Raw genomic sequence first — 20,129 nt, 5'->3', positions numbered from 1 at the left:
AGAGTAGATTACACAATTCTCATGCAAAAAGAGCCTCACTTCCTAGGTGTTAAGGTCATTTCTGTGTTACAAATAACTTGCATAGTGACATTTTTCTTTGTACTGGAGCTACTGTTACCCTCTGATCTGTATCCACCGTTGCTACTGTTACTTTCAAGCATCATGAGTGCACTTCAACGTGTATGTGCTTGTAGACTTCAGAATATTTAAGTGTTGTCCTTTGCTCGGAGAATAAGCATTTGGTTTACTTTTTATGATACAAAGAGCCAGATTTGTCAAAAGAACATATTCTGAAGTGTCTGAGAGTGATTTTAAGCTACTGCACATTGATTGGTGTCTAATTCTACTCTTTGGAGCTGCTCATGCTGTTTGGACTCAATTCTGATCTCAAGTGTAAGATGCACAATCCCAAATTTGCAACTAACTTCAATTTCTGGTTGCCTGTTAAGACAGTATGAGAGGAGTACAAACTTAAATGTGAGGAGTACAACCACACACAGAAACATCTCACAAAAGTATATAATAAATTCATTACTTTGTGTAATTCTGTGGTAATATTTTGCTTTGAAGTGCTTTATAAGGTACTTATGGGGTAAACCACAACAAAAACTGCTTGTGGATTCTTTAACATGATGGACAAGAAGTTTTTTAGTACAACTTAATTGTAAAGTTGATCTACTTTAAAACCTTTGAAAAGGGGAGTTACTGTTTGGGGCAAATATGAATTTTGCCATTATCAGTTCATACTTTATTGGTAAGGCTAGGACTGTTGATGCAGCACGAAACCAGCATGTTTAAGAACCAAAGTGAACAGCTAAGGTGTTTTTCTTGTTTCCTACCTGTCTACCAATTTCAGAGCTAACAATTGAAGGCAAGTGAACCGTCAAGTTAAATACAACTGTTAGTTTGTACCTCTTAGGAAAGTTTCTTAGTATTATAAAGATAATGCCTGGAACAGGAAGTTAGATAAAGATTAGTGTGATTTTTTTATTTTTATTTTTTTTGCTCATGCTCATTTAACTGAGTAGCGTATTTTTATTTTATTTTTTGCTTAATATTTGCCTTCTAAAATAAAGTAGTTTTGAAGTACTGTTATTTTCATATAGTTTCTTAGATTTTAAAATTGGTTTATAGTTATAGAAATGTTTTACAAATCTTAAATTAATGTAGTAATGAAGTTCAAATATTGACTATTCATGTGTGGCTATTTCAGTTTAACCTGGAAAGCTTGGCCTTGAAACAAAATGATCACCGTTGCAACGCTAAGCACTTTCCAGACATAGTACTTTTCAAATAACAACTAATTTCATTCACTGTCATATACTTAAGCCTAAAATGAGCATTTTATTTTCTGTTGTGACTGAATTAATCTAAAAAGCAAGTATTTCCAGTTCTTGTCATGCATTTTATACTGAGTTTTGAACTTCAAGAGGTGGTAATGTCTCTTTAAGATTTGACAACCTTGTAAAACAAGCCAAACATGAAAGTTAGTAGTCAGCTTCCTTAAGACACAACTAGTGTGCATCTCCTTGAGGTGCAAAAATAAGATCTGCAATTCACGTCATTGCTACTTATTGTATTTATGTTTGTAGAAATACTGTTTTTGTTTGTTATGCTAATTGCTCCTTATGCTACTAGGGGAGCTCTTCTAATGGAGTCTTTTGGTTTACCAGAAAAGAGATATGATTCTAATAGACTTTTCAGTTTGTTTAGGTATTCTATTCAGTTTTCTTTAATATTGTACAGAAAGACCTTTTGGAATTGAAAAAGTTTATGCCTGTTCATTTGTACATTCATTACCTGTGACAAATGTTCCATTTCCTCTGTTTATCCAATGTCTTCTGAACTTTGGACTAGGAGAATTTGCTGAAAAATCCTTGCTGCAGTTGTTAACTCTTTTGCACAATTGATGTCACAGTGATGAGATATGAAGAGTATTTACAGGCTTGCAGTACCACTGACTTGGATGTTCCTGTATCTCTCTAGGCAGCACAATCTAAATTAAGACTAATTTGATAAAGCTTTCATTGGAAGAGAGGTAGAATTAACTCAGTAACTAAGTGGAATTAACTCTGGTCGAGTCTGGTCAGACCAGCTAAAATAAATTACTCTTTTTCACTGTTTTTAATGATATTTGGATTAGACTGACTAATTTCAAATAGGAAACAGCTCTGGGCTAATGTCATCTCTAATCTAATAGAAGTACTATTAATAGCAATGCCACTGTTTATATCTAGTTTCTGATAATGTTTGTTTAGCTCGTCTTGCACCTGTTACCTCCTCACAGATGCTTTTGTATTTCTTATTTCCATAGAGATTCCTCTTTTGTTTCTAACACTAGCTTCCTGTTTATGTTTTATTTAAAAGAAAATAGGAACATGTGTTTGGTGAGCTTTGAATTATTTGTTAACCTGTCTTTTTTGTTTGAGCATCTAAACATTGATAGACTATTCATAAAATGAGAATACAGTTTGTCTTTGAGCAGGAAAACAGCTACTATATCAAATGCTTTTAATAATTAGTGTTACTTTGAAATAAGCGTTTGCACTGAGTAAATGTTAGAGCAATTTATTCATAAATCTTTGAAACTCAAGGTGCTGTGCGTGTGTGAAATGCTAGAATAAATACACTAAGTAAATTGATTTGTACTCAATAAGAATGCTAGGGCCTGTCCTGTCAAAATGGTTGCAGTAGAAGGCTTGTATTTTCATTAGATCTGAAATTAAAAAGATGTAGTATTGAGGCATTTTACATTTATAGCTAAGAAAAATCCGTGTGCTCCAGACTACTGAACTTGGCTGTCAGCAGTCTTAACATCAGCTTTCTTCTTCCCCCGTTGAAGGAGTCTGTCTTTGTTTCTGCTGTAAAAACAGGCTTTTATGTTAGAGTAACCAGGCTGTCCATCAGAAGCCTTGTTACACAAGTTACATACAGCAAGCATAAGAGATTTGACTGCTAGCAAAGTTTTGTTTTACACAGATGTGATGTTACAACTTACATAATCAGTGATGTAAATAGCATGCTTCATTGACCAGGGTACTGTGTATTAGAAATAGAACTGTGTTCACCTTTTCTTGGGCACTGTAAAATTGCTGCTCTTAAAGCAGCTAACTTGATAAAAATTCTGTCAAAATGTATGCTGTCTGTGGTGTACTGGAGTAAAATACTGAAGTCTAAACAGGTAGACATTAAGTTTTACAGTCATACAGATTCATGGCATTGTATACTTATCCAAAATTCAATTCAAGTAGGAAGGCCTCTCCCTCTTCTTTGCTGGTAGCAAGGGACTTGTTGAAAAGGTTTTAGAAGATAGTTCACAACAAGCCAAAGAAGTCCTTCTTCATGCAACACAGCTGAGCAGTGATGGTGGATTCTGTATGAAATTCTGGGTGCTAAGATCCAGATGACTGGACAAATTATTGTGTTGTTTGCATTATACTGAGCAATCAAGTACTTGGGCTTGAGACTAAGAAGGAGTAGGTAAGAAATTAATTTGTGCTCCTATCAGTAGACTTGTTTTTATCAGCTGCCACTAATCTCAAACCTTTGTACCTTTCTAAACATTAGAAAAGCACCATTGAACTTCTGTGCTCCACGTAGTTCAAACCATTAATCTGTCACATACCTCAGATTAGTGTCTGTATACTAATCACATACCCACAGAACTAGAAAACAGTATTCTTAAAAAACAAGATGGTTGTGTAGTAAGGCCACATTTCCCAACTCTGCATACCAGTTCCTGTCAAGTCTACACTTACAGACCTCCTTAAATTAAACACAAATACTGTTTTGGTTCATACATTTACTTGAAATTGAGGGGTGTTGTCTTTACTGACTAGAGCAGCTGTATTGTATAGCCCATATATTTGATATTGTGTTCTCTTTCATTAGAGAAGCCTAAGAGTAACTTACTACCCTTTTTTGTCTTTTCACAGCTCCTGGAGCCTGTTTGCCACCAGCTCTTTGAACTGTATCGTAGTTCTGAAGTTCGACTGAAGAGATTCACGCTGCAATTTTTGCCAGAGCTCATCTGGGTATATCTGCGTCTTACTGCCAGCAGGGATAGGCAAAGTAATGGTTGCATTGAAGCATTGCTGCTTGGCATTTACAACTTGGTAAGTGAGGTGGGGGGGGTTGGCTGAAGAAAGCTTTGATCTGAAGTTTTGCGGTGCTGACTGATAGGAATAAATTATTAGAGCAAAATGTGTATATGCAATTCTAATATGACTGCATGAAAGCATATTTAGAAAGAAGTGTGATGTTGTGAGGGTAGTAAAAGCACATTTGCAGAAATATTTGTTATTGATTGTAAATCCACTTGGAGCAAACATTTTAACTCAAAAGAATCGTTTTGTGGGTTTTCTTAGTGTTGTGTATTTGTGTGCATACAAAGATGAAATAGCCCTCTTTAATGTTGAAACGTACAATTTCTACATGCATATTAGTATGCAATTGCTCAGTCTTCCCGTACTGTTCTCTATTCCCTACGGTCTTACTCTGTTTATTTTTTAATGGCAATTTGAAGCTGAAACTACTGAGCAGTAGTTGAACTACTATAGTGTTCAGATGCAGATATACATCTGAGGTAGGCACTGTCTTGAGTGGAAGTGCAAATTTAAAAGTAAAAAACTAAGTGATTAGGTTTGACTGTTGGAATTAACAGTTGTTTATTATATCCTTTCTAATCTATTATATCCTCACCTTTTCATGCAAATTTTCATTTTTGTATTAAGAGGTTGTTCAGCAAATTTAGCAATATGGCTAAAATAGGCATTCTTTGATAGGAATTTCCCTTTTATATAACTAGAAAGCCTTTAATACCAAAGTATTGTCTTTCACTCTACACACTGAAGTGAACTTTTTCATTTTATCTGTGTTTTCTTTGTACCTATGATGAGACTGATGAGACACCGATTCTCTAAAAATAAATTAATTAGTGCTATATACCTAGATCACTTCTAACAACTGGAAAGTCCAGTTAATTTGTGTTGATTTTTGGTACTGTTTGCTAGGTTGAATATTTATCTTTGGCATCAGTTTTCTCATAGAAGTCCTATGGTGGTTCCTTTGAAACCCATGGTTCTTATTCTTTAGGGATGCTCAAGAAAGAAACCTCAAAGTGGACAATAACTAGCTCCATTTCTTTCTGTGGTTCTGTTGTTGATATTTTTCTGCTCACATGCAGATACTGCAAGAGCAAAGTTATTTTCTCAGCCTTTAGAAGGACAACAATATATCTCTATAGGCAAAAAGACGGAAAGTTTCATGGGTCACAGTCAGATTTATCTTTCCCACAAATCGGAATACAGAAACGGAACAGTGAAGACTTCTGGGATCTTTAGTTCACTCTTCTCTTCTGAGGCCAGAGCAGCACTAATTCTTTAACTCCCAGTGCACTGCATGGTGTTACCAAATGGAATACTGGCCATAAATCATAAAACCCACCACAACATGATGTTAGACTGCTTTCTTGTACATTCCTGTGTGATTGCTTTTAGTTTATTGGTTTTAAAAACTTCTGGTTTTGCTTATAAAGTAACTAGCTTGTCATCTATAAAATCTAATTGGTTTGAAAGCTTTTTGAGAAAACTGTGTATTTCTTACTAATAGAATTCCTGAGGAGACTTCACCAGACTCCTTGATTTCACCTTTTTTCTGTACTATGTTAATTTTGAAGTACTGCCTTTGTCAGCAAGTGACTCATCAGCCCTCATGCATCTATGGATTAGGTTTAAAGTTGAGCATTGCACTGCTATGCATTTCTATTGTACATAAATGTCATAGTGTAGTACTGGGCTAGAGAAGCTTTCACTTCTTGGTTTTGGACAAAGCCATAAAGATTGAGGAGACAGTGATTTTTTTCTAAGCACAGTCAATGATGAAGGTCTTTCCCATTAGGTTTTATCAGATCAGGGCATCTAACTTCTTACTTTCTAAATATGTTTTAGGAGTTCTGTAAGTTTTCCAGATCCTGTCTTAGTTCTGTTGCGTTTCTTCATTGTTTTATTTTTTGGTGGGGTTTTTTCATTGTTGTTTATTGTTGTTCTTTATTTTCTCTCTCCTGTTTTCCATTTTTGTTTGTTTTAAATGCAGGAAATTGCTGACAAAGATGGAAACAACAAAGTTTTATCTTTCACCATCCCTTCATTATCTAAACCCTCGATATATCATGAGGTAAGACAGCTGCTATGGTAAGTTAGACTTGGGTCTGTCAGAGCAATGAAAACTGCATCCATTTGGAGCAGCAGTCCATTTTGATGCATCCTGTTTTCAGCATTATTTGAACAATGGGGTAATCAAAATCAGTAGCAATAATAGAAATTTAAATGCTGTAAAATGATTGCTGACAGTGCCCATTTTGTATAGGGGTTAGTTTTGTTAGTTCTGTTTCAGTAGCAAATGGGTTGCCTCTTAAGTGTTAGGGTAAAAGTAGCCTATCTCCTTTTGTAACTCCTCATTAACACAAGTTGAACTTGGGATTCATTATTCTTTCTCTGTTGTTGCTGTACAAAAGTCCTGTGCAATTAGAACAAACCTACTTCGGATGACTATGTAACAATCGAAATTGAAAATGACTCTCATTTGCTCTGATACTTTTTATGATAATGAGATTATGTCATGTTTTTAGATTTTGTCATTATTTTCACTTTTAAAAGACAACTGTGTATTTTGATTTGGTTCATTGTCCCACATGACATCCTGATTGCCAAACTGGAGAAAAATAGATTTGATGGATGGACCACTTTAAGTTTAGGAATTGGTTGGATGGCTGCACTCAGGGAGTCATGGCCCATGGCTCAGTGTCTAAATGGAGATGGATGACAAGTGGCTTTCCTTGCAGATTGGTGCTGAGTCCAGTGTTATTTAACATCTTTGAAAGGTGACATGGGCAGTGGGATTGAGGGCACCCTCAGCAAATTTGCGGATGATGCCAAGCTGAAATGCTGGGGAAATGCTTTAAACTAAAAGGAGGTAGATTTAGACTTTAGGAAAAAGTTCTTTGCTGTCAGGGTGGTGAGATGCTGAAACAGGTTTCCCAGAGAGGCTGTGGATGCCCCCTCCCTGGGAGCATTCAAGGCCAGGCTGGATAGGGCTTTGAGCAACCTGGTCTAGTGGGAGGTGTCCCTGCTTATAGCAGGGGGTTGGAGCCAGATGATCTTAAAGGTCCATTCCAACCCAAACCATACTGTGATTCCATTATTAGGAGTTTCAGTGCTTTTGGAGACCTTTTACTTATGATTTGTTTTCACCTCCCTCTCATCATGTACTTCTAGCCCTCTACTATTGGATCCATGGCTTTAACTGAAGGAGCTCTGTGTCAGCATGATCTCATCAGAGTAGTTTACAGTGATCTTCATCCTCAAAGAGAAACCTTCACAGCACAGAACAGGTAGGTTGGATGCATTGTAACATTTGTGGTGCTTCACTAGACGGTCAAAAAGTAATTAAACATTATAGACCGTGGTCAGTCCTTTTTGTGTGTGGAAGTAAAGATAGAGAGCAAAACGGTGAACTTAAGGAATGTTTTTGGTTTTGCTTCAAGTTTGTGCGTTACTGGTTCATTTAGATGAGAATGACTTCTCTGTCATCTCTGTGTCTGTCAGAAATATCTTTTGATTTTATGCCTGTCAACTCGAATTTTACTGAAAGCATAACAAAAGTCTGGCATTGCCTTTACCACAGGAAAGAAAGGGATGGAGCCAAGTGCATAGAAAAAAGTGAGGTTGAAAAACTTCAGGAATGAGATTTCCTGTTTCTGCTGCATGAAGACATGTAGACTGGGGATCTACTCATTACTAGTAACTGCAACCAGCCTTTTTAGTGAAGTCTCTTACACAGTGAAGAACAGATTCTGAAGTGGTTCACTGCTCTGCTGTTCTGGTGGCTCTCAGCTTTACCTGTGTTTAGAACTGGCTCTGAGAAACCTAATAATTTGTCTTTTTTAATCTTGCAGACTTGTTCAGCACTGTAGCAGCCTGGACAAATTTTATGACCTGTCATTTCCTTGATAATTTCTGCAATATGCTAATGGTTATCAGTAATAATTTAAAGTGAACCTTTAATATTCTGTTTCAAGTTAATGAGTTATATCCTCATATATACATAAACACTCAGAAGAGTGTTTCTGGATTTGTGTGTTTGTTTCCGGCACTTTTTCTTTTGAGGTGACTTTCAAAGTGGGTTGTAGGGATTTTTAATATATTTTAAATTTTGGATGGAATATTAAGAATTTAAACCATGCAAGATTTGATCTTGTCTCTTTTCAGGTTTGAGGTGCTGAGCTTTCTCATGCTGTGCTACAATTCTGCTATTGTCTATATGCCTGCCTCTTCTTACCAATCGCTTTGTAGGATGGGTTCCAGGTGAGACACTTGCCTTTGAAGGTCTTGCAGGGTACATCTAGATTTCTAAATACTCCTCCAGCAGAAAAGAATGAACGAACCTATTACATGTTTTAAGTAACTAAATGCAACTTTTGATCAGTTCTGCAACTTAATTTGAAATTTGATGCCATGCTTGGATTATCTTAGTCCTGCACTGGATTTTGTTCCAGTTATTCAGCCTTTTGTTTATGTGGAGAGGAAAAAAAAACAACGGGGGGGAGGGCAAAATCTTCTGAAGCTACTCAGATTGATTTGTATTTATTGGATTTATGTATCGTTCAGTCACTTTTCAATATGGTTAGCTTCCGAATATTCCTTCCGAATATATATAGCTTCCGAAGAGGGATACCTCTTGTTTCTTCTGCCTCTAAATATTGACCTCTTGTTCCTCAGGATAGGTTGTATGAAGCATTGGTACAGTGTTCCATGCTTTAGGTTATGCATTTTTTTTTTCTTGTTTTGTCCTCCTCAGTAAAGATATCCCATTTTCTGGAGAATTCGGTACTGTGATTTCTCAGTCTCTTACACACGTCCTTTATATAATCTTCTGCTTGAACAGCCCTAAAAGCATCTGGTTGGCAAAGATCCCTGATTTATGCTCTGAAAAATCTGAAGTATTTCTGATATTCCCATCTGCCAGTTTCTCCCAGCAATTTTGCCTGAAGTGAAATCAATTCACTCCAATCTCCAAACAGACGGAGCTCTTTAAAAATGTTTAATTTAGCTTTTTTTCTTCAACACAATACTGCCGTGAAAGAAATTAATTACATGCAATTCCATTACATAACTATTAAGGATCAGACTAGCTTCTGACAAATGTGTATTCTGTAGTAACACACATTCAGGTAAGATGAATGGCTGTTTCTCTTGTCACATTCATGATGGAAGCCGGTCTTCTCAGCGTGCTTCCATCATTTTCATTTGAGGTATAACGATGCTGAATTTAGCAAATATGCTGAATTTTCCTTTGAAAATTAGGTCTACTCTTCTGTTAGAGAGGAGAGAGACTACATAGGAATTGTTTTGTTTTTTAAACAATGCGGCAACAGCAATAATGTGGGTATAGTGAACTGTTTCCAACAATAAGGGTTTTTTATCATGAACTGCCTAAAAGTTGCATGTTTCTGTCTTGTTATGCCATCAAAGTTGTGTAATATGCATAATACAACAATCTCATTTCAACTTTAATTATAAATTAAATTATAAATTATAATATAATTATAAATTATAATTATAAGTTAAATTATAAATTATAATTATTTTTATATCATTTTCCTTAACCTTCTAAATTCAACTTTCCGCAGCGTTATTCATTTGGCTAAAATAAATAATGATGTTGCTCATTTGAGAACATGTTAATGGAACTGTACAGTAAACTCCATTGTAACTAAGTATTACTCTTACTAATTAAAGTGGTTTATAGTCTAAGTTGTGGACACACAGAGCAGGAATCATTTTGTTCCACTAAGTGTGGAGTGATCTTGGAAAGGAAACATCCTGGATCCACATTGTGTAACTGCATACAAGCTTCACCTTGTGGTTTTTTCTCAGAGCTTTTGTGCTCTTGGTCTGCAGTGCAGCCTAAAAAGCCATCAATATACTTACTTGGTCTGTGTGCCTTGGTGGAAAGACTGGACTATACTTAGTCAGCAGATAGTTCCTTCTGTGGTACTGTCTGCTTTCCAGAATGAACTTGGACCACAATTTTAGTTACTGAGGCAGCAGAACATATTTCAAAGCAATAGGTTGCATGAGTTTCAGTTTAAAGCTGATAACTGGTAGACCTTTTAGTTATTAGCTTTCATTTTTTGTCATTTTCTGATAAGAGCACAATTAAGATAGTGAAATACTTATTTGTATTGTGGTTTTGTTTTTCTCTTGAAGGCTTTCAGTTGCCTTCTCTTTTTATTGGTGGATAATTGATATTTTCATTCCTTTTCTCTGTTTTGCCTGGTGTCAGTATGTGCTCTTGGAGTCTATGCAATAATTTTTCCAGTTTTAAAGGGAAAAACTAATGTATGCAGTACTGGATTACTAGATTAGAGAAACAAATAATGCATTTACATTGAATGTATTAATACTCCATGCATTATTGCTGTGTTCTACATACGCTTTGAATGTCAGAGTTCTGAATAAATGTATCTGGTGTGTTGTTTTTTTTAACAGCAGAGTCAGTGCTATGCAGTATGTGGCAAGGCAGGCCCTTTGTCAAGGGCCATAATTAATTTTGGTTTTATTTGTAATAGAAGGCAGCTGAAAGTAACTCATGAATAAGGTATATTTGTTAACCAGCAGTGTACATAAAATGGGAAGTTATATTACCCTGTTCTGTACCATTGAAATATTTCCTCTGTAGAAAATTGTTAACTGAATTTCAGGGAGAGTCTTATGCCTAGTATATTAGCAGTCTTGCCAGCCTAATTCTTTAGAATTAATGGCTTTATGAGAATAACACTCTGGATTATCAGCAAGTTATGTCTCAAGGCATTGTTGTTAAACTGTTTTAATGATTGGAAGAACAACAGCGTAAGCTTATTCTACATTGTGAGTTTATGTTTTGAAAAACAGGCTTTAAAAATTAAAGAAAATCAGTTTTAGTTTGAAGTAATGTTGAGGTTAATGTTTCGGTGCCATGGTATATTTTTTCAGGCTGTGTGTGAGTGGTTTTCCACGGCAGCACGAGAAACGCTGGAAAGAACACTGTGGTAGAGTGGTGTTAGACCCTGACTTCATGGTGCAGCTGCTCACAGGTGTCTATTATGCTATGTAAGTAGGTATTATTTTGGTAGTAGAAGTGACTGGTTTATGTGAATTAAAATATTAATGCTTGTTGTTTTAAAATTGGAATTAGTGAATTTAACCCAATACGATACAAGGATCTAACTCAGCATATTTCCTGTTACTTACTCATTCAGCCAACTGATAATTTGAAAATACCTTTGTCAGCATAGGAGTAGGTGGTGAAGGACCAGCACCAGATACTGGGGAGAAGGAGGCTCCTGGCTTCATCTTCTCCTGACTTTTTATTACCACCAGATAAGCTGCTAACAATCATAATGAGCTTGGATGCCAAGATAACCTGAGGAAATGCAGTCCTCTTGAATGCCAGTAGCTTCTAAGGCAGCAAAAATCCATTTCTGATAAGAACGAAGTAAACCTTTATATTACGACCCCATTTTTCATTGTTTAAGTTTGTCCTGATTACAGTGTCAGCTTTGTGTCACTTTGAAACTTGCCTGTTTATACTACAAAATAGAGGATAGTCTGGGTGTATATGCAACTGATGAACATTTTACATAAAGGAAGAAGGAAATAGCTGAATTTGAACAGGAAAAAAAAAAAAGCCAATCTGAGTTCCTAAGATGTGGAAGATAAATCTGTTTCTTTACATTTAGATATAATGGTCAATGGGATCTCGGCCAGGAGGTATTGGAGGACATAATTTACAGAGCACAGCTTGAACTCTACTCACAACCTCTATTGGTAAGAAAATAATCTACTGAAATTTATGGACTTGATTATGAGGAATATGGAAGTGTTTCTGAAATGGACTCTTAATTAAAGCTTTTGTGGCCATTTACTGCATTCCCAAATGCAAGTGGTTGTTAACAGCTGGTGTTTTCAACATAGTTATTTACACCCTGCTTTTTCTGCATGAGTGCTGGGATCTCCTGGTACTTGTTGATGCAGAAAACTAGTATTTTCTAATGTAGTACAGTTGGATCAGAAAGTTTGTTGTATTGGCACCAGCTACTGATAACATATTCAAAAAAGCTAAACTGCATGATTGTATGTTACAGGACAAAGGTTGGAAAAAGGTGTATTCTTTGCATCTAGACCTTCAGAAGACTTTAGAATATGCTGTGTGGTTCAAGTAATAACTTATTAGGAAAGCAGAAGAAGAATAGAGCTGTAAGAGAAGAGGAACTTATCTAGATTCAGTGTCAGGTTTTAATTAAGTTACACAAATCTTAATATTTGCCTTCTTCAGTGGACCATGAATAGAGTGGTTTTCTTTGTCATTTGGGTTTTTTTCAGTTCTCAGTAGAATCGTTGTTTTGATCATTTAGGAAAATTAAAAAAAAAAAAAAAGAAGGAAAGAGGTGAAACTGTGCAGGATACAGATGGAGGATAAGGAGGTTGATGAAGGAAAAGGAGGAATGGAAGGTTTTTATTATATGTGGAGTATAGGAGCAAGGCTCAAAATAAGTAAGAATGTTAAAGAAAATAAAGTAAGTAGAATAGAGTGTTTTCTCAGTTTCTCTGAATTCTGGCCAGAAACCTTTGGTGCTCTTCTGAAATAACAAAAGTAAATTGGATTACTTTTACATAACTGAAGAAAAAAAAAAAAGGATTGGGAAAAGTTTTTTTTTTCTATGGCAATCCGACTTTACTCTCTCCTCCAACAAATTAAGAAAAATTATTCTCTTGATGAATTAATATTGGCTACAAGATTTATCTACAGGCTTTCTGAGAGTCCTGCATTTTAAATGGTTGGTATCCACTGAAGTATTATAATAGCTGGTTCCTTTTCCAAATGACTCACTGCTCCATCAGATTGAAAGCGTTAAATTAAATATTGAACCTGTAGAATTAGACCACCTTATCAAAATACAATATTGAAAAGTTGTGTAGGAGGATCTGGGACATAATTCAATTGCTGTTAGGACAATTTTCAGTCCTGATTATTCATTTTTAATCATTTTGTCTTTTGAGGTGACTTTTAAGAATCTTCTGGAATGTCTGTTTTTACAACAGGCGTTTTGCTGCTCCAACCTGTTATTTGGTGCTGTCATGACATCACCAATCCCCCCTCATGATGATCAGTCATCAAAACGAGACACACCACACTTTTTAGTACAGGATTAGTGCCTCTTGGTATTAAGAAGGGTGAAGGAAAAGGGTTCCCCTTCAGCTCCTTTCCCATCTGATGGAGAAGGGCTGTAGTTTGTTCATTCTAGTTGTTTGGATTATTTCCAGGTTTTACTGTTGCTTAATTTTATTTCTCCTTGACCCCCAGAAGTACAATTTGTGATGATAAAAGGGGCCAGTTGTTAAAAAGCTCCACGAGTAAAAGTGCTGTGTCACTTTCTGCTCCTACTGCAAAAGTCTTTTACTACTAATTTTCAGATTTTAATCCTGTATATGAGAAAGGTTACGTATTCAAAAGAGGCTGGGACTCTTGCAAGGTGGAGGATCAGAAGGGCAAACCACTGTGTGACTGAGCCTGATGTACATTGGGTCAGCACAGCAGAAATGAGCTTTAGAGTCTCTAATGAGATCAAGGATATGAGTGCAGTGAGGTTTAAAGATGACAGCATGGAAGGACTACATATGAATATTATATTCATATGAATATAGAAGAAGAGCAGTTTGCAAACTAATATGTGTGCCCTGCTAGAAAAGTGGAGTATCTTTCAAAGTTGTGTATTCTGGAGCAGATTTGTGTTTCACTTGAGTGGACAGAATTGTCACCTTATAGTTTTATTAGTATTGTAAATAGTTTGCGTGCCCACTTTCATAGTATGCCAGGTAGATGGCATATGTTTCAGACTTGCAGAGCGCCTGTATTCGGGATGTTTCTCTTGTCATACAGTGCATTCTGACCTCTGAAGTTGCACCTCTACAAAATTATTTTATTTTTAAATTGTATTTTCTGATTCAAGAGAATATCCATTAGGAGAAAATGTAAACTTACTTTTCAAAGTGATTACTGTGTGCTGTAATGGGGACTACCTACATTATTGCAGAAACAATTGATAAGTAGGATTTTATAGGGGTTAACTAGATACATTTTCCATACTTGTTTTATGTCTAGTTACCTATGACCTCCTTATTTTACTTATTTGTCTTCATTAGTTGAAGACTAAGAGCCATGCAGAAGGTCCAATATTTGTGTAACAAGAGATACACAAAAGAAGCTATAGTGTTAGGTTTAAAACATGTCTGTTGCTGGTTGGCTGTACAAAGTCAATAAGATTATAAAAATGAAGGCAAATTCTCTTTCATTTTTCTCTGAAGTTTTAAAACATCGTGTCCAACAGCTTTATTTTTGCTAATTACTCTATGTGCCATAGAGACCTATGGAGGGGGGTGGAAACTGATCTCGTGTCTCCTGTGTTGTGACCATTCTTGTCACACGGCACAAATAGTATTTTTCTTGTTATCTTGCATCCATCTGCATGGAGAATTTATTGTGTAGATTGTTACCACTCTTAGTACAGATGTCAAATGTAGAACAAAATGGCTTACTTGGAAAAAGTAAAAATAGAGAGAATTTGGCCATAAGTTTGGGGATATGCTTGCGATGGTCTTTTCAACTTAGTTATCAGTTGTGAGTCTTGGGGATGGGACTGTCCATCTGGATGGGATCTGACATAATAAACAATTCTTGGTTGTTTCTCCTTCTGGATCCAGCAAAGAGATTTACTACTGCCATTAGCACAGTCACTGATGGTAGTAGTACAGCGTTTTACTTTCATCTTAGGTTGCAAATGCCATGAAAAACTCACTGCCCTTTGATGCTCCTGATGCATCCCAAGAAGGCCAGAAGGTACTTAAAGTAGAAGTTACTCCAACAGTGCCGAGGATTTCTCGAACTGCCATTACAACAGCTTCAATCCGTCGTCACCGCTGGAGAAGAGAAGGTGAGCATTCTTTTTCAATGGCAGGTACTATAATGTAATGTATTCATCACCATCACTGGCTTCTGAGTTTGAATGTTTGCAGAACAGTTGGTCATGGTTGTTTTGTTTATTCCTTTTGAAAAATGATTCTCCATAACAATGTATGGTATTTTACATCTCCAGAGCGCTGCATGAACATGAACATTTGGGATGTTTGTTTTGGTTTTTATTTGTTGAAAGACCAAGAGGTATGTTTGTAGGAGAAAAAAAAAAGAAAAAAGGCAAAAAAGAGATTGAAAATCATTTACTAAGGTTTTTTTTCCCTCAATTGTAACAGAATATAAAATTATTGTGGCAGAGTTTAGTGTAGAATTTCAGTTATTTCTGTGATGCACTCTGAAGTTCAGTTGCTCTCTCATCATAAACAGCTTAGGAAATGAATGTTAGTATTCAGACCTTGCCTAGGGTTCTAGTTACTCAGAGCCCCTGAAGGCAGGGGGAGATGGAAGAGCTGAACATCAAACTCGTAGCATTGTGTGGTCCAACTTACAGAGGGAACGTGCCATAAAGAAGTTTTGGATAGCTTTAAATTATTCTGTTTCTCCTCATTCCTTATTGAATGCTTAGATCAAATGGAAGCATGCTGGACCGTATGAAGAACAGTAAACATACAGTAATGTTTTCCTTCATATGGTTAAATTTTTGTTGTAACTGTAGCAAAAAGCTTGTTTAAAAATCTTTTTGTCAAACTTAGAAATCTTTTTTTTTCCTGCCTGTATGAAATAGAAATTTTTAAAAAGCTGCATAATAACTGAAGGCAAAACATAGAATAACCTAAAAATAAACTGAGGGTACAAGAGTCTAAAAACAAGTATCAGGATGTTCAGGACAAGAAGCAACTGTCTTCTGTTTCCAGGACTTTGGGCCATGTTTGTCTTTACTGTAGCTGCCGTTATATTCATTTTCTGGTCTCTGGTATGGAGTTTAGCCCACCTGTCCCTTTCTGTGGATGTTCTCACAAACTTTTAACTAAGCATGAGTAGTGTTTCGTGTTTGTTCTATGTCCACATAAATCTTCTATTTTCCCTGCCTGGGTTGGAATGCCAAGAAAGGAACAGAAAAGCACTAAAATGTTATATGTTGAATCCCAGATGGCTTTGACTTCTCAAACGAGGCTGACTCAAGCATACCTGGCTCACCGATCCAACACGGCTCCACAGACCTAGGGATCAAACGTGAGCAAGAGGGGGAGGTGCTGATGCGCAGGACCCCTGAGCATGGCTTCCCGGAGCCCACCTTGGCAGCTGCCACAACAGAGGGTAGGACAGAGATGAGGAGGCAGAAGTCAGTGAGGCAATTGCTGGACGAGGATCCTGGCTCCCTATCCCCAAGCAGAACTTCTTTCCATTCTAGTGTGTGTTTCCGCTATCCCAGGGTGTATTAGCTTCTCTTTGCAATACACGCATCCCCTATATACCTAACATCAGGTCAGGTACTACCTTTTGTTATCACATGGGCTGGCCTGGGGCTTGCTTCTGTGTGGTGAAAGGCTGCTTGGCATGGCAAATAATAAAATAAAAATAACAAGGGTAATAGCCAAGAGCTTTGGGATTGCTTGGACACTTTCTATTACTGAGCATGTTTAATCGAATATTCAGAGGAAAAAAATGCACCAGATGACCATGAATCCAGTCCTGAAAAATAGACAGTATAGTGTGTAAATGGATTTGGTTGGCAACTACTCAGTTCCAGTAATGTCTTGTTAGTCTGTGCTTTTAAATATAAAAGAACAAAGTCGAGCCTATTTAAGACAGATTTGCAACTATTAATGTTTCTGTTTGACAGTCAAACTTTAGTTGAATACTCATAATCTTACCACTAGTGTAGATGAATGGTCTGACTGCTGTAAAAACAAGTACTAGAAAGTAAAAGCTTGTGTTTCTAAACACTTTAGAAGCAATAATTGCTTCTTTATTTAGCTGTGCTGTCCATGCAAGTGATGTAGGGCTTCATATTCCCACACGATAATCAGGAATAGCAGATAAAGTAGGTAGTAGAGATTTATCTTAATTCAGTTCATCTGTTTATTTTGTCATCTTTATTCCATGAAAATGGATTTGAAACATGATTTCTCATCAGAAATGAGAACTAATTTCTTATAAATTTAGCTAAGCATAATTTAAAGTGTTTTCATATTTTAAGTCTCCTATCTCAACACCCTTCTGGTATTTCTAAAATTTGTAAGCATAACAGCTGATAGTAAATGAGATTTATTTGTAGATTCTACATAGGCTTCAGATTTGTTCTTCTGGAAACAATCATCTGGAGAATTTGGAGATTTAATGTAGTGTCACCACAATCTTTGTCCTTATCAGAGTTGTTATCAAGCGTGAGATTATAATCTATTCCTTGGTGCATGGTGGGTTTGAGCATGCTCAGTAAATGAGTATGGCCTTCTCCTAACTTCACTGGTTCACTTGGTCTCATTCCTTTGCATGTGCATGACCTGAAGGATATGGAGAAGTCCTCAGATGCAGAGAACATTCTGGAAGGGATAGGAAATGGAAAAGAAGTTGAAACAGATGTGGCCTTCTAGTCTTAATTTGTTTTTGAATGCCTGTATCATTTGAGACTGGAGAAGCGTTAATTCCACATGCTTCTGTTAAATTTGGTTGAATATAATTAACTTCTTTAAATATTGACAGTATATAATTACATGCTTGGGCAAATGGAATTCTGCTAGTTAATAGTAGCTAGGAAAAGGCACAGGAATGGAGTTTGGTTTGTTTATCAGTATAGAATTGGTATGTGTATATACAGGTCTTCTATTGGTACTGATCTCACAGGAAGTTTTGGTTAGTGAATATCCTCTCATAAGTTTTGGTATATAAAAAGTACAGTGAGAGACTGGTCATTTTCAGTTACTTTTCAACCTTGAGCTATGGAAAGGATAACTAGAATTAATGTTCGTTTAAAAAAAAACAAACCTAAAATCCTTTTCAGATCAGTGTTTTGACCCAATAATTACTAAAAGGCAGAAGACTTCAAAAATGACTTGGTAATACTTTAAAAGATATTCTGCTTCTGAGTGGTAGCAGCTACAGCTCTGTGCTATTTGGAGTGAGTAGAGAATGCTGTGTCTGCATTTACAGAATTACATACTGGTCTCGATAAGGCGTTATTTAGAGAAAGATTTATCCTGACAAGGGGCAGCAGGAATCCCAAAGACATGCTATAGTGCAATTCATGATTTCTGATAGGTTGGGCCGTCTTTTTTCTTCTGGCCTTGTAGTGAAGAGTGCATGGCTTTTAAAGTTGTTCTTTCTTTTCAAAATCATCTTATTGGTCTCCTGGGAAACAAGCAAACCTCTGTGATTTCATCCTATTTTACCTCCAAACACAGAATGTAAAGAATAGAGCATTTTTTGTTTGTTCCTGTGGACAACTTCTAGAGGAAAAATAGATGTATTGAGAAGATTACATTTACGGAGTTATTTCAGTCCCACTGAGAGCATCTGTAGCTATATGGATCTGAGTAGAAAGTAATTCTCGTGCATGTTGTCTTCTCTATCTTCTTCATTTTCTAGCACTGCTGAGCTGCTTGGGCCTCTGCCTAGTTGGAACATGGAAAAGCTTGCAACAGCCCCTCTCAGTCTGGTCTTTAAATTTTGTGGATGAAATGACACCTTTTTTTTTATGTGTAACCCCTTTGCTTCGCTGTCCCTGAATAGGAACACATGCTTCAGCTTTTTATTCCTCAGAAATGTTCTGACATAAACTATGAGGAAGCAGTAATGTTCTCATAATAATAGAAAGCTTAGCAGTATTGTCTGGAGATGGCATTCTGCAAGTTACACATCTCTTCTAGAATAAAAGGGATTGAGAGGGGACTTCTGCTGCTATTATTGCTGCTTGTAACCAAACACGCTTTCATCCAGCTTTGCATGGTTATAAAGAAAGATTTACTTCGGTTTATTGAAATAATTATCTTTCCTTCATTAGGTTCCAGTTATGTTATACTTTTCTTAGCGTCTTTGTTTATGTATGGGAAGGTTGGGGGCAAAGGGGAGATGTGGTGACTGGCAAATAGAATTTCTTGCTGTCTAATGTAAGAAAATACTTGTGTCTTGGTGAGAAGATAAGGGTCTATCTTGACTAAACGGGGAAGTAAGAATGTATATACTTTAAATATGGAGACAGGAAGTTAAAGCCTATTTTTTTTTAATTTTTCTGAGAAGGCTAAAGCCTTTACCAGTGATAAACTATATTATCTTCATGCTTCTTAGAAGGCTTAATAAATCAAGATAGAACTATATAAAACAACAGAATAGTATCACATTGCATTGCTGAGAGAGGCCTGAGCATGGTCTACGTTGGAGAAGGCTATACACTGTTCATAAGCTGATATACAATAATGGTAATTCCAAAGTAAAACTTCCTAAAAAGAGGAATAGGTTTAAAAGAAATAGAGTAATAAAGCCTCCCTATAAAGTTCATTTTTGCTTTACGTTTTGGAAACGTGAAGTTGGATCAGGCTTATGTTTCCTTTATGCAGAGGAAGCAATACTGAATGAAGGCTTTGTGACTGTTCTGTTTGTCATAACAAAATATTCTGTAGTGCACTGCTAGCAGCCAGTACAGAAGGATGTTGTTCTACTCAAATATTTTAATCTCTTAGATCTTTACCACCCTGTTCCATGAAAAAAATTGAAACATATTCCCTTGGCTGGACAAACTGCCAGTATAGCAGTACAGTGATTTTAGTTATTGGAGAGGCTTTACAGTTTTCTGATAAAAAAAAATAAAATAAAAAAAGTAAAAATTCAGGCTTCACAGTTTTTATAAAGCAGAGCAACATTCTGAGAGCAAACAATATATCAAGCTCCATTTTCAACTTTGAAACTTAAATGCTGTTTCATTCTGAAACAACAGCTTGTTTTAAGGACTTGGAGCTTAGAAAAAGGATTGGAATAAGATTTTAAAAAACAAAGTCTTCATGTATAGCCCTAATTTATACCCTATAAGTCCTAGGACTGAAAACAAGGATTTAAGAAAGAAGCTTGACAAGCTTTAAAATCCCATTCCAAAGCACAAAGCTTCTTGTACGACATGAAATGTT

The 20,129-nt window shown here is 36.3% G+C and overlaps 1 protein-coding gene across 6 annotated transcripts in view; it reads left to right on the top strand.

The window, feature by feature from the left end:
* Positions 1-20,129, top strand: part of FAM126B (family with sequence similarity 126 member B) — a 56,081-nt gene that overhangs the window by 28,112 nt on the left and 7,840 nt on the right. For 5 of the 6 annotated variants that reach the window (XM_015868130.2, XM_015868127.2, XM_015868131.2 and 2 more), the window contains exons 5-12: positions 3,936-4,115; positions 6,094-6,174; positions 7,275-7,390; positions 8,268-8,363; positions 11,034-11,150; positions 11,780-11,867; positions 14,872-15,031; positions 16,162-16,329. In XM_015868130.2, the coding sequence (XP_015723616.1) occupies positions 3,936-4,115; positions 6,094-6,174; positions 7,275-7,390; positions 8,268-8,363; positions 11,034-11,150; positions 11,780-11,867; positions 14,872-15,031; positions 16,162-16,329 (1,006 nt within the window). The remainder of the gene's footprint in view (positions 1-3,935; positions 4,116-6,093; positions 6,175-7,274; positions 7,391-8,267; positions 8,364-11,033; positions 11,151-11,779; positions 11,868-14,871; positions 15,032-16,161; positions 16,330-20,129) is intronic. The other variant, XM_015868133.2, reaches the window with a different exon arrangement.

Source organism: Coturnix japonica, chromosome 7, assembly GCF_001577835.2.
Source record: "Coturnix japonica isolate 7356 chromosome 7, Coturnix japonica 2.1, whole genome shotgun sequence".
NCBI classification, from domain to species: Eukaryota; Metazoa; Chordata; class Aves; order Galliformes; family Phasianidae; genus Coturnix; species Coturnix japonica.
The sequence above is the reverse complement of the archived record's forward strand: the minus strand, read 5'-3'. Positions and strand labels throughout refer to the sequence as shown.